Source organism: Prionailurus viverrinus, chromosome E2, assembly GCF_022837055.1.
Source record: "Prionailurus viverrinus isolate Anna chromosome E2, UM_Priviv_1.0, whole genome shotgun sequence".
NCBI classification, from domain to species: Eukaryota; Metazoa; Chordata; class Mammalia; order Carnivora; family Felidae; genus Prionailurus; species Prionailurus viverrinus.
In genome coordinates, this window is record NC_062575.1 from 45,858,935 (window position 1) to 45,884,021 (window position 25,087).

The window sequence follows — 25,087 nt, forward strand, 5'->3', positions numbered from 1 at the left end:
ATAGTGACTTACTTAGGTTAAAGGGTATGTGAAAGTTTCATGTAACATATAGAAGATTAATTGGGGCCCGGGGCGGGGCGGGGGTGGTGGTGGAAACAGAGGATTCCAACAAGCAAAAACAAACTGAACAGCATTCCTTTTCTTTTCTTTTTTTCTCGAGGAGAGAGCAAGAGAAAGAGTGAACAAGTGAGCAGGGGAGGTGGGGGTAGGGAGAATCTTAAGCATCTTAAGCAGGCTCCACTCCCAGCTGCAGAGCCCAAAGTGCATCTTGAGCTCATGACTGTGAGATATGACTGGAGCCAAAATCAAGAGTTGGACACTTAACAACTGAGTCACCCAGGCACCCCTGAACAGCATTCCAAGTAGAGTGAACAGGGTAAGCTGTAGAGAAAGGAATATAGCCTGTATGTCTGAAGAGAAGACAGTTCACTGGGATAACTGGTGAGGTATTCTGGGAAAGGGGTAGACAGAAGTGATACTGGAGAAATCCAAAGGGGCCACGACAGAAAGGTCTTAGATGACAGATCATCCCTGCCAAGATTAAACCGCCTTCTCCAATACTAGGATTGGTGCTCCAATAAACATAGAATGTGCTTTACAGTAAATGTATAATGAAATGTATAAAAGTATAGCTTTGTCCTGAAAGTAACAGGGATTTACTGAATAAAGGAAATGACATGTCTGGACTATTTTATTGGCAAGGAGTAAAAGTAGAGCCAGGTAGTCCAATTAGGAAGACAATGCACTATTCTCCCTACACAAAAGTCTGATCTGGGATGCAGACAGTGGTGTGAGGTTATAAGGCATGACAACAAGAAACAGGAAACAGACAGAAGCAATGGGATTTGGGACCAGGAGGTAGGAGTTGGGAGAACTCCAGGTTGCCAGTTTCAGTGCAAATTCAGTTGAATTTCCATTACTATCACATTCTCCAAACCTTATATAATGACCACTTTATATACGGGATGTTATGAGGAAGCCCATGGTCACAAAGCTAGTAAAGTGCAAAAACAGGATAAGACTCTACTCTTTTTAACAGTGCATAGCTTCTCATTAATACAGAGAAAGGACAATCCACCACTCTGAGGAGGAAATGAAGGGAGAAATGGACAGATGTCCAGGGTTGTAACGCAAGGGGAGCTGGAGTTCCTTCCTTACCAAAATGTGCTAAGAATGGATAGGGAGGATGTAGTTTCTCCTCTGAGAATCTGAGGAGGGTTCTGGCCAGGATGAAAAGGGGAAGACAAACTCACCAAATTCTCACAGAATTCAGAAGAAAAGTCAGAGAAAGGAAGAAACAGATTAATCCAGAAGAGAAAGAGTATTTAGGGGCACCTGGATGGCTCAGTGAGTTAAGTGTCAGACTCTTAATATCAGCTCAGGTCATGATCTCAGGGTTCGTGGGATTAAGCCCCATGTCAGGCTCTCGCTGGCAGTGCAGAGCCTGCTTGGGATTCTTTCTCTCCCTCTCTCTGCCGCTCCCCCACTTACACGGTCTCTCTCTAAATATTTAAAAACATTAAAAAAAAAATAAAGCGTATTTTATTAGTCTCTCAAGAGAAAGGAATCCTTGAGAACTGATTGGCCAGAATGAAAAGCCACACTCAGACACATCCAAAGAAAAAACCTGAATATACTACAAATACTGCCATTCTTTAAAACTGACTACTCCAAAGCCACAGGAAGAGAGGAATTAGGTTATTAGGTTATTTCTAGACAAAACTTAAATAAACACTCCATATTAGAAATTTTACAACCAACATTTGCTGGTCATATCTCACACCAGGTGCTTATACATTAAATAGTTTGGGGGGTGGTGGTGCCTGGATGGTCAGTCAGTTAAGTGTCCAACTCCTGATTTTGGCTCAGGTCATGATCTCACAATTTGTGAGTTTGAGCCCTCCATTGGGCTCTGTGCTAACAGCATAGAGCCTACTTGGGATTCCCTCTCCCTCTCTCTCTCTCTCTCTCTCTCTGCTCCTCCCCTGCTCAAGCTCTCAAAATAAATAAATAAACTTAAAAAAAAAAAGATTAAATTGGGCAAAAGACAAAGTACGTTAGAAAAATATGAATGACTTTTCTATATTTGTATTAGGGAACGCCATGACATAAAAGAAGAAAACATTTTTTGAAAACTCTGAATCTAAAACACATACAGAATAGATTAACTGTGAAAAAACTTCTAAAACAACTTATAAATGACAGAGAATATACTTAACATATATTCAACATAAACCAAAGAAGATAATGACCTTTGACAAGTGGGTAAAAGTAGAGGGATCCCAGTTGTATAATTTGTTAAATGTGTAATTTGAAGTGACTTAATAGAATCTATTTCCTCATCTGTCAACTTAGAGTAATTCCATATTTCATCAATTCTGAGATGCCACTGGTTGTAAAGCCACCATTACTTTATACACCAGGAAAGAAAAAAAATTCCACCAGTGAAACTATGACTGGCCAGGAATTGTGAAACCAGTCCAAATTCAGAGAATTTAAAATGGAAGGGGAAAAAAAAATGGATTACAGAATATCTCATGGAGTTGTTAATGTGGATTCAACAAGACAACACATGTAAAAAACTTCAAACTATAAGTGGCTTAACAATCAGTTAAGTTAGTTGCTTTTGTCACTAGCATGATCCCATTCTGAAAACAAAATTACAAACCTACACTTTTGTACAGACAAAATTTGAAAATATTAATTCTATCTCTACATGGTGGGACCATGGTTGACAAACTTTCTGAAATGTTCTCAAGTTTTGAAATGTTTTTAAGAACCCTATTTTACTTTAATCATTAGAAAGAGAGCAATTAGGTTATTTCTATCTTGGAGAAAAAAGTACATAGAGCTGATGCATGCAGGCAGGACTTCAGGCTGTTAGAAATTTGGAAGCATGTGACCCTGAAGCGGACAACAAAGAAATTAGTGAGACTGAAGTGAGTAACCTCATTCTGTTCTTTAACTTCTCTGCCAAAGCAGAGAGGCACATCTGTCACAACTATTCTGGGAATGGATAAAATTCAGGGAAATGGAAATTCTAGATGGATGAGACAATGTATGCAAAACAGACAGTTCTGGGTTAGACTCTTACCTGGTTTAGGAAAACTGCTCCATAAATTTGGTTTCCTTCTCGCTTACCCTTTTTTTTTTTTCAAATCACTACTGTAAATTTTTTGGATAGAATCCTGAAAAAGGATATTGTTCTGTAAACCAAGAAGCCCTTTCCAAGAAGAGAGTGCCAAATACAACTTACCTCTGCCATGCCTTGTGATGTACAGCGGCTTTTCTCTCCTCTTCTGGACTCCTAGAAAATGAAAAAGATGGACAGTGGTTAATAAACTATGAGACAACAGACCCTTTCTGGAGCCCAGACAAGGCCAAATCAGAGCAAACCCTGGCCCCACTCCAGGCACGGAGAGTGAGCCCAAAGCCAAATAAGCCCCACTCTTATCATCACAGAAAGCAGGCGACCTTAGGGGCCCAGACGGGAGTCCTGGGAGAGAACCCCAGACTGTGGCCTCCTTCCTCCACAGGAGACTGAGCTCTTCCAGGCTCCGAAGACAGAGTCCGAGAGGCAGCCGGCCATGTGGGGCTCTCCCACTGGGCCTTAGAAAGCCTCGCTTAATGTACTAACCACTGCTCCACGGGCACTGGTCGCCAAGCAAAGGAGGTCGGGCTCACAAACCACTTCGGGAGAGTATCGCACAGACTTTCCGTCCAGGCAGAAGGTCACACAGCAGCGACACCTCTGTCCTCGAGAAACCGCCAGCCAGCTTCAGAGCCAGCATGATACCACTCCCACACCCTGTGCCGATGCGCTGCTGATACCTCCCTCCCCCGAGTGAAGACTAGAGGCCTCGACATTCCCCAACCTCCGCTACGTCTTTACTTTTCAAGCGGGAGGACACAGCCTAGAAATGCCCAACGGCCACCCGTTTGTTAGACTCCAGACACACCATGGCCCCGCCCCGGAGCCCCTCAGCATCCACTTTTCCGGGGTCCTCACACTCCAGACTGCTAGAATCCGCCCCAAACTGGTGACACAGCCGACCCGCAACGCCCCGACCCTTTACACCCGAACTCCCGCCAACTCACCACCCGCCAAGCCAACTTCGGCCGGAAGTGGAATATGCCGCGGAGCCCCCAGGAAAATGTAGTCCAGGGGAGGAAACATTCAGCTGGAGCCTGGCCGGCACAACAGTCTTCGCCCAGTGTCGCGTCGTGTTCCTAGCCTTCAGTGAAGGCCAGTACTGACAGCCCAGCCTCACATAGCATCTTCTAAGGACCTCAGCGCACCGACAGGTCCAAGCAGCAATAAGGTGGCTGCTGTTGGGTGGGGGAAGGGCTGTGGACCGAGGAGGCTTCTGGGAAATGTAGCCCCCCAGCCAGGGGAAGGGTCAGTCCCCAAAGTTAACCCGTCTGCAGCAGTCCTCGCTCCAAACTGGGAAATGCCCAGAGGTCTCTTAACAACTGTAGTTAAAAGCCGGGAAGCAGACAGTCCAGAGTACTCTCCACAAGGAGCCGTGCTCTGAGAGCGGGATCCTGAGTGGATGACTCCCCGACACGCCACTAACTAGGAATCCTCCCGGATGTGGGTTCAGCCCGTCCCACGATCCCTCCTGGTAAGAGTGCTCAGGCGCGTTTAAGTGCTCAAGTTTCGGCTGAGAATTCATTCCCCCGTCCCGGGCACCACCAGAAAGCGCACTCCTCCCTCCGTCAGTACTGCCGTTACCCAGAAGCCAGGTGTCCGGGCTCTTCAACCCAATTCCGGCGGGGCCTCAGGGGCACCGGGAGCGGCGGATCCTCGGGACGTCTGGGAAATGTAGTCCCGGCCTAACGGGTTTGGGAATGTGGCGGAGGAGACCTTGAATGAAAGGTGGCAGTCTTGAACTCAGGACGGGGGGGGGGGGGGGGGGGGGTGCAGAGAAGGGCCACCAGGAGGTTGAAGGAGGATAAGCGTAAGTCCGGAGTAGAAATCATGGAATACTAGTACTGAACTCTATATGCCATATATTAGTGTTTTCAAACTTGTTATAAGTACATAAATACAGGTAGAAATGCACTTGGGTCCTAAGTCTTTGGAAAGTTACACTAACATTTGTTAACAGTAGTTAATTGTTAGGATGTGTAATTGTAATTTTTTTCTTTTAAAAGTATTCCCTTATGGGGCGCCTGGGTGGCTCAAATGGTGAGGCGTCTGACTTCCGCTCAGGTCATAAGCTCGCTGTTCATGGGTTCCGCCCTGCATCGGGATCTCTGCTGACAGCTGTCAGCACAGAGCCTGGAGCCTGCTTCGGATTCTGTGTCTCCCTCTCTCTCTGCCCCTCCCCCCCCCAAAGTAAACAAACATTAGAAGTATTTCCTTATATCTTCGCCATTATCTTGTCCTTATGAAACATTACTTATTCAATTTTGTTAAATATAAAATAAGTATAAATTCTGAAATTGATGAACTAGAAAACAAAAAAGTTGGTCAGATTTTTAAAATGTAGAGTTTGGTTCTAAAAGATACACGAGACACAATATTGATAAATGATAACAAAATGAAACAAATTAGAAGAAGAACATTAGAAAGGAGAAAGGTTAAACCATAGATATAGAATTTAAAAGAATTTTGAGGCTGTTATGAGCAACTCCATAACCACAGTAGAGGTCATTGTAGGTTTTGCAGTGAAATTGAAATTACTGATTTCTGCTAAGAAGTAGAAAGCCTGAACAGAATAGCCATATTAAATGTAAATATGTCTTAAAACTGTACTGTTAAAAGGTTCCAGATGGCTATAGCTGAGTTTTAACTACTTTTTGAATGATTTTTCACTTTATTCAGATGCCAGAAAAAGATGGAATACTCTCTAGTTTTAGAGAATACTCTCTAATTAGACAGGCCAAAAGAAAAGTATTGATTAGTTTCACTTGGGTTAAAAGATAAACTGAGGCACTAAATTTTCAAGAGTTTGAGTGTACGTGAGTTTCCATTAGGCAGCATCAGACTGAAAGTGTTAGGAGTACTCTACCAACAGGAGCTAGTGGAGAGGTCTTTTTTTTAAAAATTTTTTTTAATGTTTTATTTATTAAACAGAGAGAGACAGAGCATGAACGGGGGAGGGTCAGAGAGAGGGAGACACAGAATCTGAAATGGGCTCCAGGCTCTGAGCTGTCAGCACAGAGCCCGACGCGGGGCTTGAACTCACAGACCGTGAGATCATGACCTGAGCCACCCAGGTGCCCCTGGAGAGGTCTTTTTATAGAAAAGACACTGAGGAGCGCCTGGGTGGCTCAGTTGGTTAAACGTCCAACTTCGGCTCAGGTCATGATCTCACAGTTCATGGGTTCAAACCCTGAATCGGGCTCTGTGCTAACAGCTCAGAGCCTGGAGCCTGCTTCAGATTCTATGTCTCCCTCTCTCTCTGCTGCTTCCCCACTCATGCTCTGTCTCTCTCTCTCAAAATTAAATAAACATTAAAAAAAAGAAAAGAAAAAAGAGAAAACACTGAAACACAGCAAGGAAATTATCTGGTTAGATATAGCATAAGCAGTTGCCTTGTTTGGTAAAACTAACTTGGCTGTTTGTTATAGGTTGTTCTTAAATTTTATTTTCTCTGATAGGGGTGCATTGATTTTGGGTTAGGTTTTGATTTGCTTTGGTAAGCTACCAAGGCATTAGAACTATCTCAGTCTAATGGCATCCTTGTTTACTTATTTTAACATTTGTGATCATAGATGCAAAAATTCCAAATAAAAGGCTGATATCTTGGAGCTTGTGTTTTGTCTATCTTTTTTTCCTTTTTTCAAGCAATTTATATTTATTATATTTTCCAAAAGTCTGGGTTCATAACAGATTGCAGATTTTATTTTATTTTTTGGATTGAAGTAAATTTATGAATCTCCTTATTAGGATTAACACAATAATTGATGACAATTTGCTAAGTGACAGTTTTTAGGAAATGGAGGGAGGGCAGGGAGACAAGATAGAAGAGGATTTGTTCCTATTAACCGTCCACCCAGTGTGGGTGGGTGAAAGCAGTAACCACACATCAAAGCCTGAGTTAACCCAAGCGTTCCTTCATGCAGGCGGTTCATATAAAGGAGTAAAAATCACAGTGAGCTTCTCCAGCTCTCAGACTGGCATCCTTTTCCCAGCTGGGTGCTCTTTCCAGAACACAGCAGCCCAAATCCATCGTGACTTGTTCAGACTTTTGAGTTTTCCCGAGGAGATCCAAAATATTTATTGCTTTGTGTTTTCAAGTAATTGGAAAAGGGTCAGAAAAAGGAATGAAGTTCATTGAATAACAAAATTTCTTTTCAAAAACGTTCTGTTCCCAGTTAAAATGAAGCATAGCTGCATCGGGAGCATTTGCTGTGCAATTCTGAAACCAAACGAGACTCTACAAATCACTAACAATGAGCACATGGCTTCTACATAAAACCGCGTGAGAGAGGGACACCGTGGCTAGGAAGGTCAGCCAGGAAGGGGCTGCGCAGAGCCCACAGGGAGCCAGGGGCTGCTCGTGCTCTGGACCTACAGGTCAGCAGATGAGAGTGAACAGTCTCCTCCTTTCTTCCCCTGCTCCTGCAGTTTCTGGCTCTGCAGTTGTGGTGGCCACCGAGGCAGTGCTGTCCCTGGCCAGAAGGGGACCTCCACCACGTGTCCCATCAGAGCTTCACAGAGCAGCCCAGAGATTTAACAGCCTTCTAGTTGGAGATTTCTTTTACATATCTGGCAATACATGGTGAATTTTATTCCTGTGATTTATCTCCGTGGACCTCTCAAGTGCATCTAGAGTAAGACATTCTGTTTCCAGATATTGTTTTGGAATACTGAGGGTACTGAGAAAAAAGTGCCTTACAACTTGCTAGTTCTACCTGGAAGGAAGAAAAATCATCTTAACCACAGACTACTGATGCCTTGTGGTGATCAGCATAAGGGGCTCCCTGCTCCCACCAGGGCCTCCAAGAAGTCCTCTCAGTGGAGGACAGAGCACCTTACCCCTTACATGAAGGCACCCAGCACCCTGCTCTGAGTGGAGTCACCTGGGGAGCCAGGCTGCCACAGGTGCCAGAGGCCTCTTGTCTGGGCCTCAGCTGGGCCCCTTGTGTCTCCTTTCTCTGCCCCCAAGTTCTCCGCTGCACAGCACCCACAGTGAGAGCCTGGGCATTTCCCTGGGGCTGTGATGACCCTGCAGGTGCCCCTGGCCTCATTGACCCAGTGGAGTGAGAGGGACAACGGAGACAGCCCTGCCTTTATCAGGGGAGGGGGCAACATCACCTTTGGCCTTGAAACGATGGTTGGAATGGGTAGTACAAGGGGCGGTGACACGTTTCAGTCCACAGAGGCCATCAGAAATGGCTTGTAATCCTGATCTTGTGCACACTTAGCTGTACACAGCCAAAAGAGGAGACTCCAAAATCAGAGAAATGGTCACCTGTAATGACCCAGAGTTGCAGATTCTCGACCCAGTGTGCAGCCCGTTATTAGCTTGGTATTAGGCAGCTTACATATTTATCAGGAAAACACTCCTAGAGCAAATCTTGAAAAAGATGAAGTAGCAGGAAAATGACAGAAGAGTAATTCATTTATGTAGTTCCTAGAGACACATCACTAAAATGCTTCAAGTCAAAGACCATCCCGCTGACAATAAACTTACAATAAAAACGGGATTATAATTTTCCTGAATTTTGGATAATCTTCAAATTTCTCAAGGAACCACTGGTGATACTGCTGTGCTCGGGAGAGTAAAAAGGTAAAGAGAGTGCTTCCCCTTGGTATTTTATATTGTCTCCCCTGGTTTCCGGAGATTCCTCAGGATATGGTCTGAATGGATGTTTATCAGCATGCCTATTAACCACAAGCAGAAACCTACTAGAAATCGGGGATCAGTGACCCAGTCATCAGCATACACCGCATACTGACTCAAGTATCTGCTTTGCAAATAGCCGTTACAGATACACAACACGAACGCCAACGTACACACGTATAGGAGCATCGGCTTTTCTCCTCGGATCAGAAACGGGAAAAAACAAGCACCGTTGCGCGTAGTGGATGAGTAAGGTGGCCAGGAGGATGCGGTTGGGCGCGTGGCGCAGGCGCTGCGGCAGCTGGTAGGTGGGGCGCGGGGACGCACAGCGCCCGTGCGCCCAGCGCATCAGCTGCACCGAGCCCAGCAAGCCCAGCGCGCACTCCAGGTAGGCGAACGCGTCCGGTGGCACCCCTCGGCCGGCTCCATCGCGGGGGACAGCGGGCGCGCCCCACGGCCCAGTGTCCGGGGCGGGCCACTTATAGAGCGGGGCGAGGGGCTGGGGGTGGGGGTTGCGGTTACCTGAGGCCAGTGCAGGCAGCAGACGCCAGGCATCGAGCCCCACCTCCGGCCCTTGCGGTCCGGAGGGCAGTCCAGATTGCAGATTTTAAAAAAGAAAGGAAAAAAAAAAAAAACAAAAACCTTTGTATTTAACCACAATTTGAGAAATACTACTCTAAAAAACAAATGATGTGATGGGATATTTACCTGGTCTTTGAAGAAATAGCTATGTGGCTTTCTGTATTGTAATTAATATGACCAAAGACTCCCAAGAAAATAAGATCGTATTTACATCCTTAATGAAAATTTCAAGGCTGGGGCACCTGGGTGGCTCAGTGGGTTGAACATCCGACTTGGGCTCAGGTCATGTCTCACAGTTTGTGAGTTCAAGCCCCACATCAGGCTCACTGCTGTCAGCATGGACCCTGCTTTGGATCCTCTGCCCCCCCCCCCCCCCCCCCCCCCCCCCCGCTCAGGCTCTCAAAATAAATCATTTTAAAAATTTTCGAGGCTGGCTGTAATCTCCCTCCTGTAGCACTTGTTTGTCCCATCTTGGCCATATAGTAAAGATCAGACCAGTGTCTAAGAAGCTGCAAAAGATAATGTCTTTTATTCAGAGGTGCCCCTCTTCCACCTCTAACATGAGGGCATTAGTCATCCTGTGGGACATGCCTTACTGGCTGCAAACTCATCTATCATTTGTAACTACCTTCACTTTATCATTTTGATTTAACGATCAGATCAGTTCCAGGGTGCCTGTGTGGCTCAGTGGGTTAAGCACTGGAGTTCAGCTCAGGTCATGATCTTGCGGTTTGTGAATTCAAGTCCCATGTAAGGCTCAGTGCTGACAGCTCAGAGGCTGGAGCCTGCCTCAGATTCTGTGACTCCCTCTCTCTCTGCCCCTCCCCTGCTCATGTTCTATCTTTTGAAAAATAAATAAATGTTAAAAAAATTAAATATAAAGATCAGATCAGTTCCAGTGCCCCACATTTTAGATAACACTTACGGTTTACTCTCTACCCTCTCAATATTTGTCCCTTCAAGCAACTCCCAGACGTAGCAGAGATCACACTTGCACATTAGACCACCACATCTTAGAAAGTTATTATCCAACATGCAACAAGAAAGTAAAATTTCACAATGGTTGAGGCTAATACCACAAATTTGTATGTTACTTAAGCCTCTCTAACACATGCAGAGGGATCATCAATGGTAAGAAACAACTTTGGAGTGGGCACCAGTCATAGCATAGCTCTCTACCAAGCTCATTTAACAGAGACTATATTGGGAGCATTACATAAAATGGTTGCTCATGATGCTTTCAGTTGTTAAATTTAGTTAGAGGAGATATAGCAGCTGGTTATTTGGGAACACTAAAACAGTCATTAGTTATGCTCCAGAAACAGCTGCTGAAGCTTTGCCTTGGCTTTGATGCTGGCACTCTGACCCAAGCAGCTGCCAGTGCAGCTGATGTGAATCTGTATTTGTTGGTATACAAAGTTATCGGGATACATCAGTGGCTAACTTTCCATGGCTTGCCAAGCTAAGAAAAATGAAACTACTGACACTGAATTAACAGTATCAAAAATTAAGAACTTTCATAAACATATACATTCTATAGGATCCACCCAACCCACTACTAGGTATGTATCCAAGACAAATGAAAACGTAGATCTATACAAAGACTTGTATACAAATGTTCATGGCAGGTTTATTTGTAATAGTCCCAAACCTGAAACAACCCAATTATTCATCAACAGGTGATTGGATAAACAAATTATGGTATGCTTACTCAGCAATAAAAAGAAACTGCTGCCACATGGATGGAGTCATGGATGGATTTATCCATGAATTCACAGATTCATGGATGGATTGATCACAGAGTTGGTTAAGCAATTAAGTCTGTTAAGTATCTAAGCAAATGAAGCCAGATACCAAAGACAATGTCTAATTCCACTTATATAAAGTTTTGAAATAAGCAAAACTAATCTATGGAAATGGAAGTCAGAAGAATGATTATCTCAGAAGAGGATGGTTATTGTCTGGGAAGAATCCCTGGGAACTTTTTGAGGGGATGGAAATATTCTATTTCTTGATCTGGATAGTAAATACACAATTATATCCATATGATGTATACTTAAGATTTTTATATTTTACCATATGTAAATTATACTCTAATTTTTAAAAAGGGAAAGAGAGGGGCGCCTGGGTGGCTCAGTCGGTTAAGTGTCCAACTTCAGCTCAGGTCATGATCTCACAGTTCGTGGGTTCGAGCCCCGTGTCGGGCTCTGCATTGACAGCTCAGAGCCTGGAGCCTGCTTCAGGTTCTGTGTCTTCCTCTCTCTCTGCCCCTCCCCCACTCACACTCTGTCTCTCTCAAAAATGAATAAACATTAAAATAAATTAAAAATGAATAAAAATAAAAAAGAGAAAGAAAAAACCCTTCAGTCATTAAATAAATGGGTGGGGAAGTTTTAGAGACATGAGTCAGGGTAGAGAAAAGGGAAAAAGTAATGATGGCAAACAGCCTGACACCTGTGGACTAATCAAGGACCTACAAATATTTCAGACCTACGTATAGGCTTTAAGATATGAGAACTACAATAGGAAAATTAACATTTATAATCCAGTGTCTCTAAAATTCAATTTGGCCAGTTTAATTCTCAATAGTGTTTTATGTAGATATATAAAAATACTTTTGATGTAGGCTGTGCTTTTTATTGCATTTGATTTTAAGTGTGCTGAAGGCTTCATAAGTCCTGAAAGTGTATTTTGGTCTTAAAATAGCACTGCCCCTTCCTTCATTTCCTCTCTTCCTTCTGTTTTGTCTTCTTCATTCTCACACTTCTGAACTGGAAATAGTCTTCTACACCAAGGATCTTGGCCTCTGCCCTCCACATTTTAACGTGGTTCAGCATACTCAGTCCTCATTTAACTCCTCGTGAAAGGACTTTTCACTACGCCCAGTGGCAATTTTTAGGAAAGACATGGGATTCTTTCTGATTAGAGATCTGGCCCATTTCCCCTGGTCTACAGGCCTCAAAATAATCAAATTTTCTCACAAGCTAACCAAAATCTAGGTTGCTTTTAGGCAAACTTTGAGACCCAATACATTCAATGCAAAGGGAAAGTTTGATATAACATGATTAAATAAAGCATGTACCCATTCTTCTTACTTTAGCAAAACCCTGCAAACCCTTCCTAGTAATTCTTGGGGTATAGTCCATATAGAAATGGAGACTTCCAATTTATCCTTTGAAAATCATAGGACAACTAACAGTACTCTTGCATCAGAATTTCATCTGAAACTTCTGACTTTACAGATATTATATCTTAATCATAGGCTTAGGAAGTATGTGATTATGCTTTTTTTTTTTTTTTCAGAGCTGCTTCTTTTTGAGATCATTAAGTCAAGTTTTAGGACATCATTTGGACTTGAGAATTATATGTAATGCAATTCTATTGAAAAGAAATATAGGTACCTGATCCATGCCTCCTAACTTTATCTTTGGTTTTGCTGGGTTTTGTTTGATTCTTTTACCTCAGGTGCACATAGGGTTTTGGCTTTTTTTTTTTTTAAAGATTTTATTTTAAGTAATCTCTGCACTCAACGTGGGGCTTGAACTCACAAAGCCAAGATCAGGAGTTGGATACTCCACTGACTGAGCCAGCCAGGTGCCCCTCAGGTGCATATAAGTGATATAAATAACAGCACTTCTACATTAGGTTACTTAGCTGGCTAGTGTACTAGATTTTGATATTATAAAATAATATCAAGATTATATTTCCTATCCATTGATATCAGGCATGGCAATGTATAAAAGTGACATAGCCAGTTCAAAGCAGAAGCTTTAAGAGCTGTTGAATGGTTTCACCATCTCTTTTTTCCCTCTGCCACAAGACTTTTATGTTCTGTGTAAGTGCTGCTTCTTCAACCTAGGTCCTGGAATAAAGGTGGTATGGAACAGAACAGCTGCCAACTTACAATGGACATGGATATGAGAAATAATTCCTTGTTGTTGTAAGTCCCTAGGCTTTTGGAGTCATTTGTCATAACATCATAATTTGTCCTAAACTGATCAACAAAGTTATTTATTTTATTTTTATTTTTTATTTTTTTTTCAACGTTTATTTATTTTTGGGACAGAGAGAGACAGAGCTTGAATGGGGGAGGGGCAGAGAGAGAGGGAGACACAGAATCGGAAACAGGCTCCAGGCTCTGAGCCATCAGCCCAGAGCCCGACGCGGGGCTCGAACTCCCGGACCGCGAGATCGTGACCTGGCTGAAGTCGGACGCTTAACCGACTGCGCCACCCAGGCGCCCCCAAAGTTATTTATTTTAAATAATGTTATAGTACTCATGAACCCACCACCCAGCATATTATCTTTAACTTTGATAATAACCTATATGTTATTATATATAACCTCACCCTTACCCCTTCCTCTCCAAATGGAGCAAATATCATCCTGAATCCTGTGTTCATTAGTCCCTTGCTTTGCTTCTATGTAGTTTTACTGCATTTATATGTTTTGCTAAAAAGTATATTTTTATCAAATTATTTTTTACTTTATAAAAAGGTTAATTATATGTAATCTTTGGAATCTTTTCTAACATTATCATAAGATTTTCTGTACTGTTGTGTGACATTGCCATTCATTTTGACTGCTATATAATTAATTCCATTGTGAGAACAAAGCACTTTCTCCAGTTGATGGACATCTGGGTTATTTCTGTGTTTTGGCTGTTGAGAGCAGTGCAACAATGTACATTCTTGTTTATGTCTCCTGGTGTTCATGTGTAAGAGCTTATCTTGGGTGTATTCCTAGGAATGGAGTTCCTGGGCATGTAAATGTTCAACCACAGAAGATAAAACGAAATATTTTACAAGATGGCCTACTCATTTAAGTTCCTACAAGTAATTAACAACTGAACTTGGGAACACGCATCCTCTCCAACACTTGGTATTTGTATTGAATAGCTTCTGTTTGCCCCTCCCCATCAATTCTGTACCCTTTTCACCCTACTCTATGCCCCAGAGGCTGACTTGTATGGATTTCATCGATGTCAGGTATGTATATAACAAATATACTTTCCTAATTTGTACCTTGTTTTTTGTAGTTTCTAGTTGCATCCATCTGCCTACCAGGAGATCAGAGAGAGAGAGATGAGAGAGAGAGGAGAGTGAATGAGGCATTTATCTCCCCACCTCCTTTTTGTCCTTGTAGAAGTGTGGTATTGACTATGTCCCTCAGCTAAAAGTCTCAGCTGCTGACAAACATCCCTTCCACATAGCCCTCTCTATTTTGGGGTTCTGGTAGTCTCTTCCCCTGACTCCTCTCACGCTTAGGGTAATAATGGATCTCTGTCTCAGGATATTGTGGTTTCTCTATTACTGTCCACATTTTTATAAATAGTTCCTTTAATAATCGCTACTCAACTTACCCAATTTGAGTAATATCTATTTCTTGAAAGGCCTTGACTGATACATTATTGTTAGACTCTAAATTTCCTAATTGGGAGGATGTAAAATGATATTTTGTTGTGCTTTTGAACTTGCATTTCTCCTATCCTTAATTACATTGAATCTCTCTTCATATATTTATTGATCTCATACTTTCTTTTTTGAAATGCTTGTTTATGTTTCCTGTCAATATTCCTATTGGGTTGTTTTACTTTTCTTACTGATTTTTTTATTTATATATTTTTTAAAGTTTATGTATTTATTTTGAAAGAGAGTGCATGTGAATGGGGAACGGGCAGAGAGAGAGGGAGAGAGAAAACCCCAAGCAGGCTCTGTGCTATCAGTACAGAGTCCGACGAGGGACTTGATCCCATGAACCATGACATCATGACCTCAGCCAAAATCAAGAGTCAGATGCTCAACTGACTGAGCCACTCAGTGTCTCCTTGCTTTTCTTACTGATTTTAGAAATGTTTGAAATATATATATTCTTTTTTTTAATTTTTAATGTTTATTTTTTGAGAGAGAAAGAGAGTGCAAATAGGAAAGGGGCAGAGAGAGAAGGAAATACAGAATCCGAAGCAGGCTCCAGGCTCCACGCCATCAGCACAGAGCCAGATGCAGGGCCTGAAGTCACAAACCATGAGATCATGACCTGAGCCAAAGTCGGACACCCAACTGACTGAGCCACCCAGGATCCCCCAAAGTATATATATTCTTGATATCAATTCTTTATTAGTTATGTGTATGGCATATGTCTTTTCCTAATTTATAACTTTTTTTTTGTTTTAAAATTTCATTTGATGGTGACTGAACACTTACAATGGCCAAATATATAAATTGTTTCATTTTTAATCAACAATTTTTGTGTTTTATTTTAAGAAATATTTTCTTACCTCGATGTCTAAAAGGTATTCAACTATATATATATTTTTTTTACCAGCGTTTTAAGTTTTAACATTAAAGTCCTTCATCTATATGGCTTTATCTTTGAGTATTGTTGAAGGTTAGATCTCATCTTTTTGCCAAATAAAAAAAACAAATTTTCCAGCTCCCGATTAAACTGTTCCTTCTTTCCTCACTGGCCTGTTGTCTCCAAGTGTACTGGAATGAATGGCGGCCTAGATTTACCATATTCATGGACTCTAAGATTAAGATTCTAAGATTCTAAGATTGTTCAATTTTCATGTAAATTAATAAATAAATTAAATGAAACCCCCCCCAAAATTTCAGCACAATTTTTTGTGGAAAATGTCAGGCCAATTCCAAAATATATGCAGAAATGCAAAGGATCTGTATCACTAAGGAAATGTGAAGAAGCTGAAGGATTTACATTTCCAGATATCAAGACTTGTGTTAAAGTCACAGTTGGGGAAGTCTGGGTTGCTCAGTCAGTTAAGTGTCCAACTTTGGCTCAGGTCATGATCTCACAGTTTCCTGAAGTTCAAGCCCTGCATCAGGCCCTGTACTGACAGCTTAGAGTCTGGTGCTTGCTTCAGACTCTATGTCTCTCTCTGCCCCTCCCCTACTCACTCTGTCTCTCTGTCTCTCTCAAACATTAAAAAAAAAATTTTTTAATAAGAAAATAAGTAAATAATATAAAGTCACAGTAAACAAATCTGTAGTTTGGTACAAAGATAAGTAAGTAGATAATAGGACAGAATAGAAAGTCCGAAAATAGACTGAACATTTTTAGACACCAGGTTTATGACAAAGAAGCCACTGAATTTCAATAGTTAAATAATGGTCTTTTCATTGCATAGTGCTAAATCAACTGGATATCTATGTGAGGAAAAAAATGAACCTTGATCCTTAGTTCAAATTATACATAATAATTCAAAACCAATAGCAGACCTATATGTACAAGGTAAAACAAAGTTTCTGGAAGAAAACATAGGGAAATGTCTTTATGATATTGGTACGGCAAGGATTTTTTTTTAATTTAATGTTTATTTATTTTTGAGAGAGACACAGAGAGTGGGGGGAGAGGGGCAGAGAGACAGGGAGACACAGAATCTGAAGCAGGGCCCAGGCTCTGTGCTGACAGCTCATGTGGGGCTGGAACTCACAGACCACAAGATCATGACCTGAGCCAAAGTTGGATGCTCAACCAACTGAGCCACCCAGGTGCCCCGTGGTATGGCAAGGATTTTTAAAATTGATACAAGAAACACTGACCATAAAAGAAAAAAACACTGATAAATTAGATGTCCCTAAGATTTAAGAAATTCTATTCATTAAGTGATACCTTTAAAAAAGTAAAAAGTCAAGCTAGTGGGAGAAATAATTCATATCTCTGGCAAAGAATATATATCCAGAACATGTATCCACAAATTAATAAAGACATACAAGCCAGTAAATATGTGGACAATATACAATAGGCACTTCACAAATGAAGATACCTAAATGGCCTATAATATACAAAAAGATATTCCACATCATTAGTTATCAGAAAAATGCAGTGTTACAACTACACTCCCAGATATCTTTTTTGCCATTGTTTTCATCAGAAAAGAATCCAAAGAGGGTCCATGCATTGACTGTTGTCTCTGAAGTCTCTCTTTATCTAGAATATTCCTTTGTTTTCACGCCATTGCTTTAATTAAACAGGTTAGTTGTCCTGAAGAAAATGCAACTTGCCTGATTGCTTCTGTTTCACATTACTGATCTTTTTCTCTACATTTTATGGGTATTGTTAGTAAATGAAATTAAACATTTGATTAGATTTTAAAAATTATTGGCTCTGTCTTTATGCTGTATAACATCAATTAGCCCATAATATTTAGTTGTCCTATTTTGAGGCTGAGATTGACCAGTGATGGAACTGATCTTTCCACTTAAAATTTAAAAACTTTTTAATGTTTATTTATTTTTGAGAGATACACACACAATGCGACTGGGGCAGGGGTAGGGAGAGACAGAGACAGAGAATAAAGCAGGCTCCAGGCTCTGAGCTGTCAGCACAGAGCCCAGTGTCGGGCTCCAACCCACAACTGGGGGGATCATGACCTAAGCTGAAGTCTGATGCCTAACCAACTGACCCACCCAGGCGCCCCTGATCTTTCCACTTTAAAGTTATATTTTAGGGGTGCCTGGGTGGCTCAGTCGGTTTAGCGGCCAGCTCTTGATTTCAGCTCAGTTCATGATCTCATGGTTTGTGGAATCAAGCCCCACGTCAGGCTCTGCACTGACAGCATGGAGCCTGCTTGTAATTCTCTGTCTCCCTCTCTCTCTGCTCCTCCCCTGCTCATGCTCTTTCTCTCAAAATAAATAAAGTTTAAAAAAATCATCAGGGTGATATTCTAATAACTTAAAAAAAAAAGTTGTATTTTATATAGGGTGACACGTTGGTGTCCTAAAACTACCCATTTCTCAATCACCCTTTATTTAGGGTTTTAGTATTCATTGATACTTACCGCTTGAATCAGTTACTTCATTGAGGTTGTAAAATGTTGATTTTTCTAATTCTAGCATTCTTCTTACAATTGTTAACTAGAACTATCCTGTATAGAACTTTTCTTTATAAATTATTTAGCTATTTTATACCTTTACTAGGACTATTTGGTACTATGAAATACAATTCATATGTATTTCATACATATGAAATAAAATAAAATTTTAATTCTCTTTAATTATGTTTTTATTTTTATTTTTTAAAGAGAGAGTACAAGCAGGGGAAAGGGGCAGAGGGAGAGAAAGAGAGAATATGGGGCTAGATCTCATGACCCTGGGATCATGACCTGAGCCAAAATCAAGAGACAGATGCTCCACCAACTGAGCAACCCAGGCGCCCCTAATTATCATGCTTTTCATATAAGAAGTTGGTACTATATATATATAGTATAAAGGTTTTTATATATAAAGGTTTTATATATAAAGGTTTTTTTAATGTTTATTCCTTTTTGAGAGAGCACAGAAGCAGGGGAGGGTCAGCGAGAGGCAGACATAGGATCTGAAGTGGGCTCCGCACTGACAAGTGAGCCTGATGTGGGGCTTGAATTAAAAAATGGTGAGATCATGACCCAAGCTGAAGTCAATGCTCAACCAACTGTGCCACCCACGTGCCCCCCCCCCCAAAATGAGTTTTGATATCTTGCTTTCCTGCAGACAGTTGATCTTATGGATTTTCACAAATTGCTATATTTCAATCATCTGTAGTTGTTAGTCTTTTTCTTGTTAAAATTGTCTTATCTTTGGGGCCCTGGATAGCTCTGTTGGTTAAGGTTGATCTCAGCTCAGGTTATGATCTCATGGTTCATGGGTTCAAGTCCCACATCGGGCTCTGCGCTGACAGTGCAGAGCCTGCATTGGATCCTCTGTCTTCCTCTCTCCCTGTCTCTGTCTCTTCCTCTCTCAAAAACAAGTAAGTATTAAAAAACATTGTCTTATGTTTGGTCAGTAAGAGTCCTTTGAAGATGATTCCTGTGTCTTTTAAAATGACCCCAGTAGTCTTTGATAACTTTCCTGTTTTCTGATCACTGAGAGTACCTATGCATTTTGTAACTGATGTGTGGTTTAACTGCAATGTGATGAGTGCAGTTTAAGATATCATCTACTGATATTTGATTGATACTTGCTTTTTTTTTTCATTGAAGTCTAATTAACAGTGTTACATTAGTTTCAAGTGTGCAATAAGATTCAACAATTCTATACCTTACTCAGTGCTCATCGCCATAACTGTACTCTTAATCCCCTTTATTTCACCCCCCCTCCCCCTTTCCTCTGGCAACTACCAGTTTGTTCTCTGTATTTAAGAGTCTGGGGTTTTTTTTTTTCTTTGTTTTGTTTCTTAAATTCTACATCAATGAAATTGATACTTTATTATCAACTTCCATAAATGCTCCAGGTTTGCTTGGAAAGAATGTATATTTTGAAAGTTGCCAGCTGCATGTGCTAGATATGTCCCAGTAGGTAAAATTCATTAACTGTGCTATTCAAATTATCTATAAGCTTAATAACCTGTCTGCTTGATCACTCACTTAGAACAATTGTAAAATCTCCCATCACTATAGTCATTTTACCTCTGTTTCCTCTCTTCATTCTCAGAATTTTACTTACTGCCACTTAAACTACTTTTGTCAAGGTAACCAATGACTTTAACACTGCTAAATAACTGAATGATCAGTTTCTCAGTCTTCTTTTTATTTGACCAATTAGCAAAATTTGATAAAGTTCATTACTTCCCCCCTTTTAAAACACTTTTTATTCACTTTGCCTTCAGTGTATGACCCTTTTTTGGTTTTCTCCTAATTCCCTAGGTCTACTTTCTTGTCACCTATGCTGCTTCCTCTTTGCTTCTCTGATCTCTAAATGCTGGAATTCTGCCACACACACCACCCCCCTCCCTGAGGTCAGTCCTTAGATTTCTTCTCATCCAGTCCATTGGCTTTAAGTACAATTAATATCCTAACAACTCATGAAAGTATATCTCTAGTCATCCTTATCTTCTGGATTCCGTATCCATATATCTGTCTAGTAGGATTCTGTGCTTGGAAATCTAGGCATATCCCCTTGTTCATCTAGACCCACAAAACAGCTGGTACAATAGATTTTCCGTCTCAACAGATGGACATTACATCTTTCAAGTTGATCAGGCCAAAGATCTTGGCAATAGCTTTGATTCTTCTCTTCGTCTAATGAACCGCATCAAACCTATCAGCCAAGTCTTTACAGCTCTACCTTGAAAATGTCTCAAGAAATTTACTACTTCTCAATACATCAACCACTATCACACAGATCTAAGTAACTTTTATCTGAAGCCTCTTGATTTGTATCTCTGGTTCCACACTTGCTCCTTTATTATAATTAGGTCCTATAAGACAATTTTTAAGACAATTCTTTTAAAACTTAAGTCAGATTGTGTCAATCTTTTGCTTAAAGCCTTCCAATGGTCTTACAGTTATTACAAAACAAAACCTAAACTCCTTCCTAGACTCATCTTTAAGGCACTACTTAATCTGGCTCTCAATCTCTTTCTAAATTTTATCAATTACTACTCTCTTCTTAATTTACTCTAACCAAAGTCCTACTCCTTATCAGTACTTGAATATATCAGGCATGCTCTCACTGAAGGGTCTTTAAAGATTCTGTTCTCTATAGTTAAGTGTTCTTTATCCAAATTTCCCCATGACTTATTCCCTCACCTCCTTCAGTTCTCTACTCAAATGTCATCTTCTATTTCCACTTTTTGTAGTGACAAATGGCCTTATTTCAGATTAATCCATAAAAGATAATAAACTTTGGTAAAAGATCTGTATGCTAAAAACTATAGAAAGCTTATGAAAGAAATGGAAGAAGTCACAAAGAAATGGAAAATGCTCATGGACTAGAAGAACAAATATTGTTAAAATGTCAATGCTACCCAAAGCAATCTACACATTCAATGCAATCCCAATAAAAATGGCACCAGCATTCTCCACAGAGCTAGTACAAACAATCCTAAAATTTGTATGGAACCATGAAAGACCCCAAATAACCAAAGTAATGTTGAAAAAGAAAACCAAAGCTGGAGGCATCACAATTCTGGACTTTAGCCTGTATTAACAAAGCTGTAATCATCAAGACAGTATGGTATTGGCACAAAAACAGACACAAAGATCAATGAAATAGAATAGAGAACCCAGAAATGGACCCACAAATTTATGGCCAACTAATTTTCAACAAAGCAGGAAAGAGTATCCAATGGAAAAAAGACAGTCTCTTTAGCAAATGGTGCTCGGAGAACTGGACAGCAACATGCAGAAGAATGAAACTTGACCACTTTTTTTACACCATACACAAAAATAAATTCAAAATGGATGAAAGACCTAAATGTGAGACAGGAAACCATCAAAATCCTATAGGAGAAAACAGGTACCAACCTCTTTGACCTCGGCTGTAGCAACTTCTTACTTGACATGGCTCCAATGGCAGGAGAAATAAAAGCAAAAATTAAGTATTGGGATCTCATCAAGGTAAAAAGTTTCAGGGGTGTCTGGGCAGCTCAGTTGGTTAAGCATCCAACTTTAGCTCAGGCCATGAACTCACGGTTCATGAGTTCGAGCCCCACATCGGGGTCTATGCTGACAGTTCGGAGCCTGGAGCCTGCTTCAGATTCTGTGTCTCCCTCTCTCTCTCTGCCCCTCCCCTGCTCACACTCTGTCTCCCAAAAAATAAGCATCAAAAATTAAAAAAAAAAAAAAATCAAAAGCTTCTGCCCAGCAAAGGAAACAATCAACAAAACTAAAAGGCAACTGACAGAATGGGAGAAGATATTTGCAAATGACATATTGGATAAAGGGTTAGTATCAAAAATCTATAAAGAATTTACCAAACTCAACACCGTAAAAACAAATAATCCAGTGAAGAAATGGGCAGAAGACATGAATAGACACTTTTCCAAAGAACACATCCAAATGGCAAACAGACACAGGAAAAGATACTCAACATCACTCATCTTTAGAGAAATACAAATCAAAACCACACTGAGATACCACCTCACGCTGGTCAGAGTTAAAATTAGCAGTTAAAAACTGCTAAAATTAACGACTCAGGAAACAACAGATGTTGGTGAGCATGTGAAGAAAGGGGAACCTTTTTGTACTGTTGGTGGGAATGCAAACTGGTGAAGCCACTCTGGAAGACAATATGGACGTTCCTCAAAAAATTAAAAATAGAATCACTCTATCACCCAGCAATTGCACTACTAGGAATTTATCCAAAGGATACAGGAGTGCTGATTTGAAGGGGCACATGCACCCCAATGTTTATAGCAGCGCTATCAACAATAGCCAAATTATGGAAAGAGTCCAAATGACCATCAACTGATGAGTGGGGTAAAAAGATGTGGTATATATATATATATATATATATATATATATATACACACACACACACAAGAGAATAGTACTCGGTGATGAAAAAGAATGAAATCTTACCATTTGCAACAATGTGGATGAACTGGAGGGTATTATGCTAAGCGAAATAAGTCAGAAAAAGATATCATATGATTTCACTCATATGTGGAATTTCAGAAACTTAACAGATGATCATAGGGGAAGGGTAGGAAAACTAAGATAAAAACAGAGAGGGAGAAAAACCATAAATAGGGAGAACAAACTGAGAGTTGATGGGGGTTTGGGGTGGGAGGGTGGGGAAAATGGGTGATGGACATTAAGGAGGGCACTTGTTGGGATGAGCACTGGGTGTTATATGTTAAGTGATGAATCCCTGGAATCAACTCCTGAAGCTAAGAGTACACTGTATGTTAGCCAACTTGAAGATAAAATTAAAAATAAACACATAAATATTAATTCAAAATAAAATGTTTCATGGATTGCAAAAAAAAAAGATAATCAACTCTGGACTATATATATTTTATACACACACACGCACACACACAATGTGAAAGCATTGGGGAACAACCAAAAACAGGCAAAAAAATTGAAGAGAAGTTGACCTTTGAAAAAAAGAAAAGTATACTGTGAGACATTAATTTTTATACAGGTTATCATGTAATGGAACTTTCCAGCCTCTGTGGTATGGGGTAGCTAAACTCAAATAGAGAGCCACAGTATTATTGTCCTGAGAAGTTGGAGGATGAAGTTTCAGGCTGTTTTAAAAACTCTTTAAAAATAAAGTTAAATTCCAGAAAGGAGGAGCTACAGAGAGGAGATTCAACATCTACTTATAAATTCTGTCCAAATCTTTGGCTGATGCCTGAACTTCACAAATTTATGTAAACTCCAAAGAGCCTATAGAAATCAATAGCTAGAAGATGTAAAGAATGAAGCAGATATTTCAGCTATTGCTGGATTTTAAATCCAGCCAATGTAGCTGTTTTTAGGACAAAGACAACATTCTCCAGAAAATTATAACAAAATTCATAATCTCTACAACATATTCACAAGGTTCAGTATACAATCAAAATTAGTAGATAAGCAAAAATATAGGAAAGGTAAGAAAGAATCAAGAGAAAAAGTTATCAATAGAGAATGACTCTAAAATAGTTCAGATGTTGGCATTAAAAAATTGGGTATTTCTAAACTTGTGCATGTGCATATGTGTTAAAACATTAATAACATAAAACTTAACATTTTAACAATTTTACCTGTACAATTATGTGGCATTAAGTATATTCATAGTGTTTTATAATCATCACTATTTCCAGAATTTTCTCATCTGAAACAGAACCAATATACCCATTAAACAATAATTCTCCATTTCTTCCTCCTTTATTCCAGTAATCTCTATCATACTTCCTGTATGAATTTACCTATTCTAGTTACCTTATGTACATGGGAATCATACTTTTCCAAGGTTCAGTTACGTCGTAGTATGTATCCAAATTTCTTTTGCATGGCTGCATAATATTCCACTTTTTGTATATCCCACATTTTGTTTATCTGTTCATCTATTGCTGGACACGTGGATTGTTTCCATTTTTTGGCTATTCTGAATATGCCACTATGAACACTAGTGTACAAGGATCAGTTTGAACCCCTGCTTTCAATTCTTCTGGATATATACTTAGGTAGAGAAATGCAGAATCATATGGTAATTTTTTGAAGAACTGCTAAACTGTTTTCCTCAGCAGCTATACCATTTTACATTCCTGTTAAAAATGCACAAGGGTTCTAATTTCTGCACATACTCATCAAACACAGGTTTTGTTATGTAGATAACACATGAACTTTGAAAACTATTTTTTAAAAAACAAGTCTACAAAAATTAGGTATGCTGGCAAAACTGGACTTAGCATAAAACCTACTAAAGAAGAGACTATGGGAGTGCCTGGGTGGCTCAGTCAGTTAAACGTTTAACTTCAGCTCAGGTCATGATCTCATATTTTGTGTGTTCAAGCCCCGCCTCTGTGCTGACAGCTCAGAGCCTGGAGCTGCTTCGGATTCTGTGTCTCCCTCTCTCTCTGCCCCTCCCCTGCTTGTGCTCCGTCTCTCAAAAATAAACACTTAAAAAAAGGAAAAAAAAAAAAAAAGGAATGAAGAAGAGACTCTGAAATGACAATACTCCTTTAGATACTTAAATTTTGGTAAATTGTTGTTTTCATGAAAATTGGTCCCTGCAATTTACAAATGTAAGTCAGTGTCAATCTCTAAAAGTAGCTAATAAAAGTCAAAAGTGATACGGTCATGTTTGTATATCACTACTTTAGTTTGAGGTTTTCTTTTGTGAAATCACCCTCGAACAAATATAGTTAATATTCAAGCATTCAATGCTAAAGTTCACTTTTAATAGCTCCTATTCTAATCTCCCTTTTAAAAAGGCACCAATGATTTTCTGTGCATTAGTTATATTGTGAGATGGCATAACAAAACATTTACCTTAAGG

The 25,087-nt window shown here is 40.2% G+C and overlaps 1 protein-coding gene across 1 annotated transcript in view; it reads right to left on the reverse strand.

The window, feature by feature from the left end:
- Nucleotides 1-25,087, reverse strand: part of LOC125152563 (uncharacterized) — an 80,301-nt gene that overhangs the window by 18,678 nt on the left and 36,536 nt on the right. Inside the window, 5 exon segments of the mRNA XM_047834642.1 lie at nucleotides 3,257-3,307; nucleotides 8,976-9,020; nucleotides 9,022-9,203; nucleotides 9,206-9,297; nucleotides 14,743-14,809. Of these exon segments, the coding sequence (XP_047690598.1) occupies nucleotides 3,257-3,307; nucleotides 8,976-9,020; nucleotides 9,022-9,203; nucleotides 9,206-9,297; nucleotides 14,743-14,809 (437 nt within the window).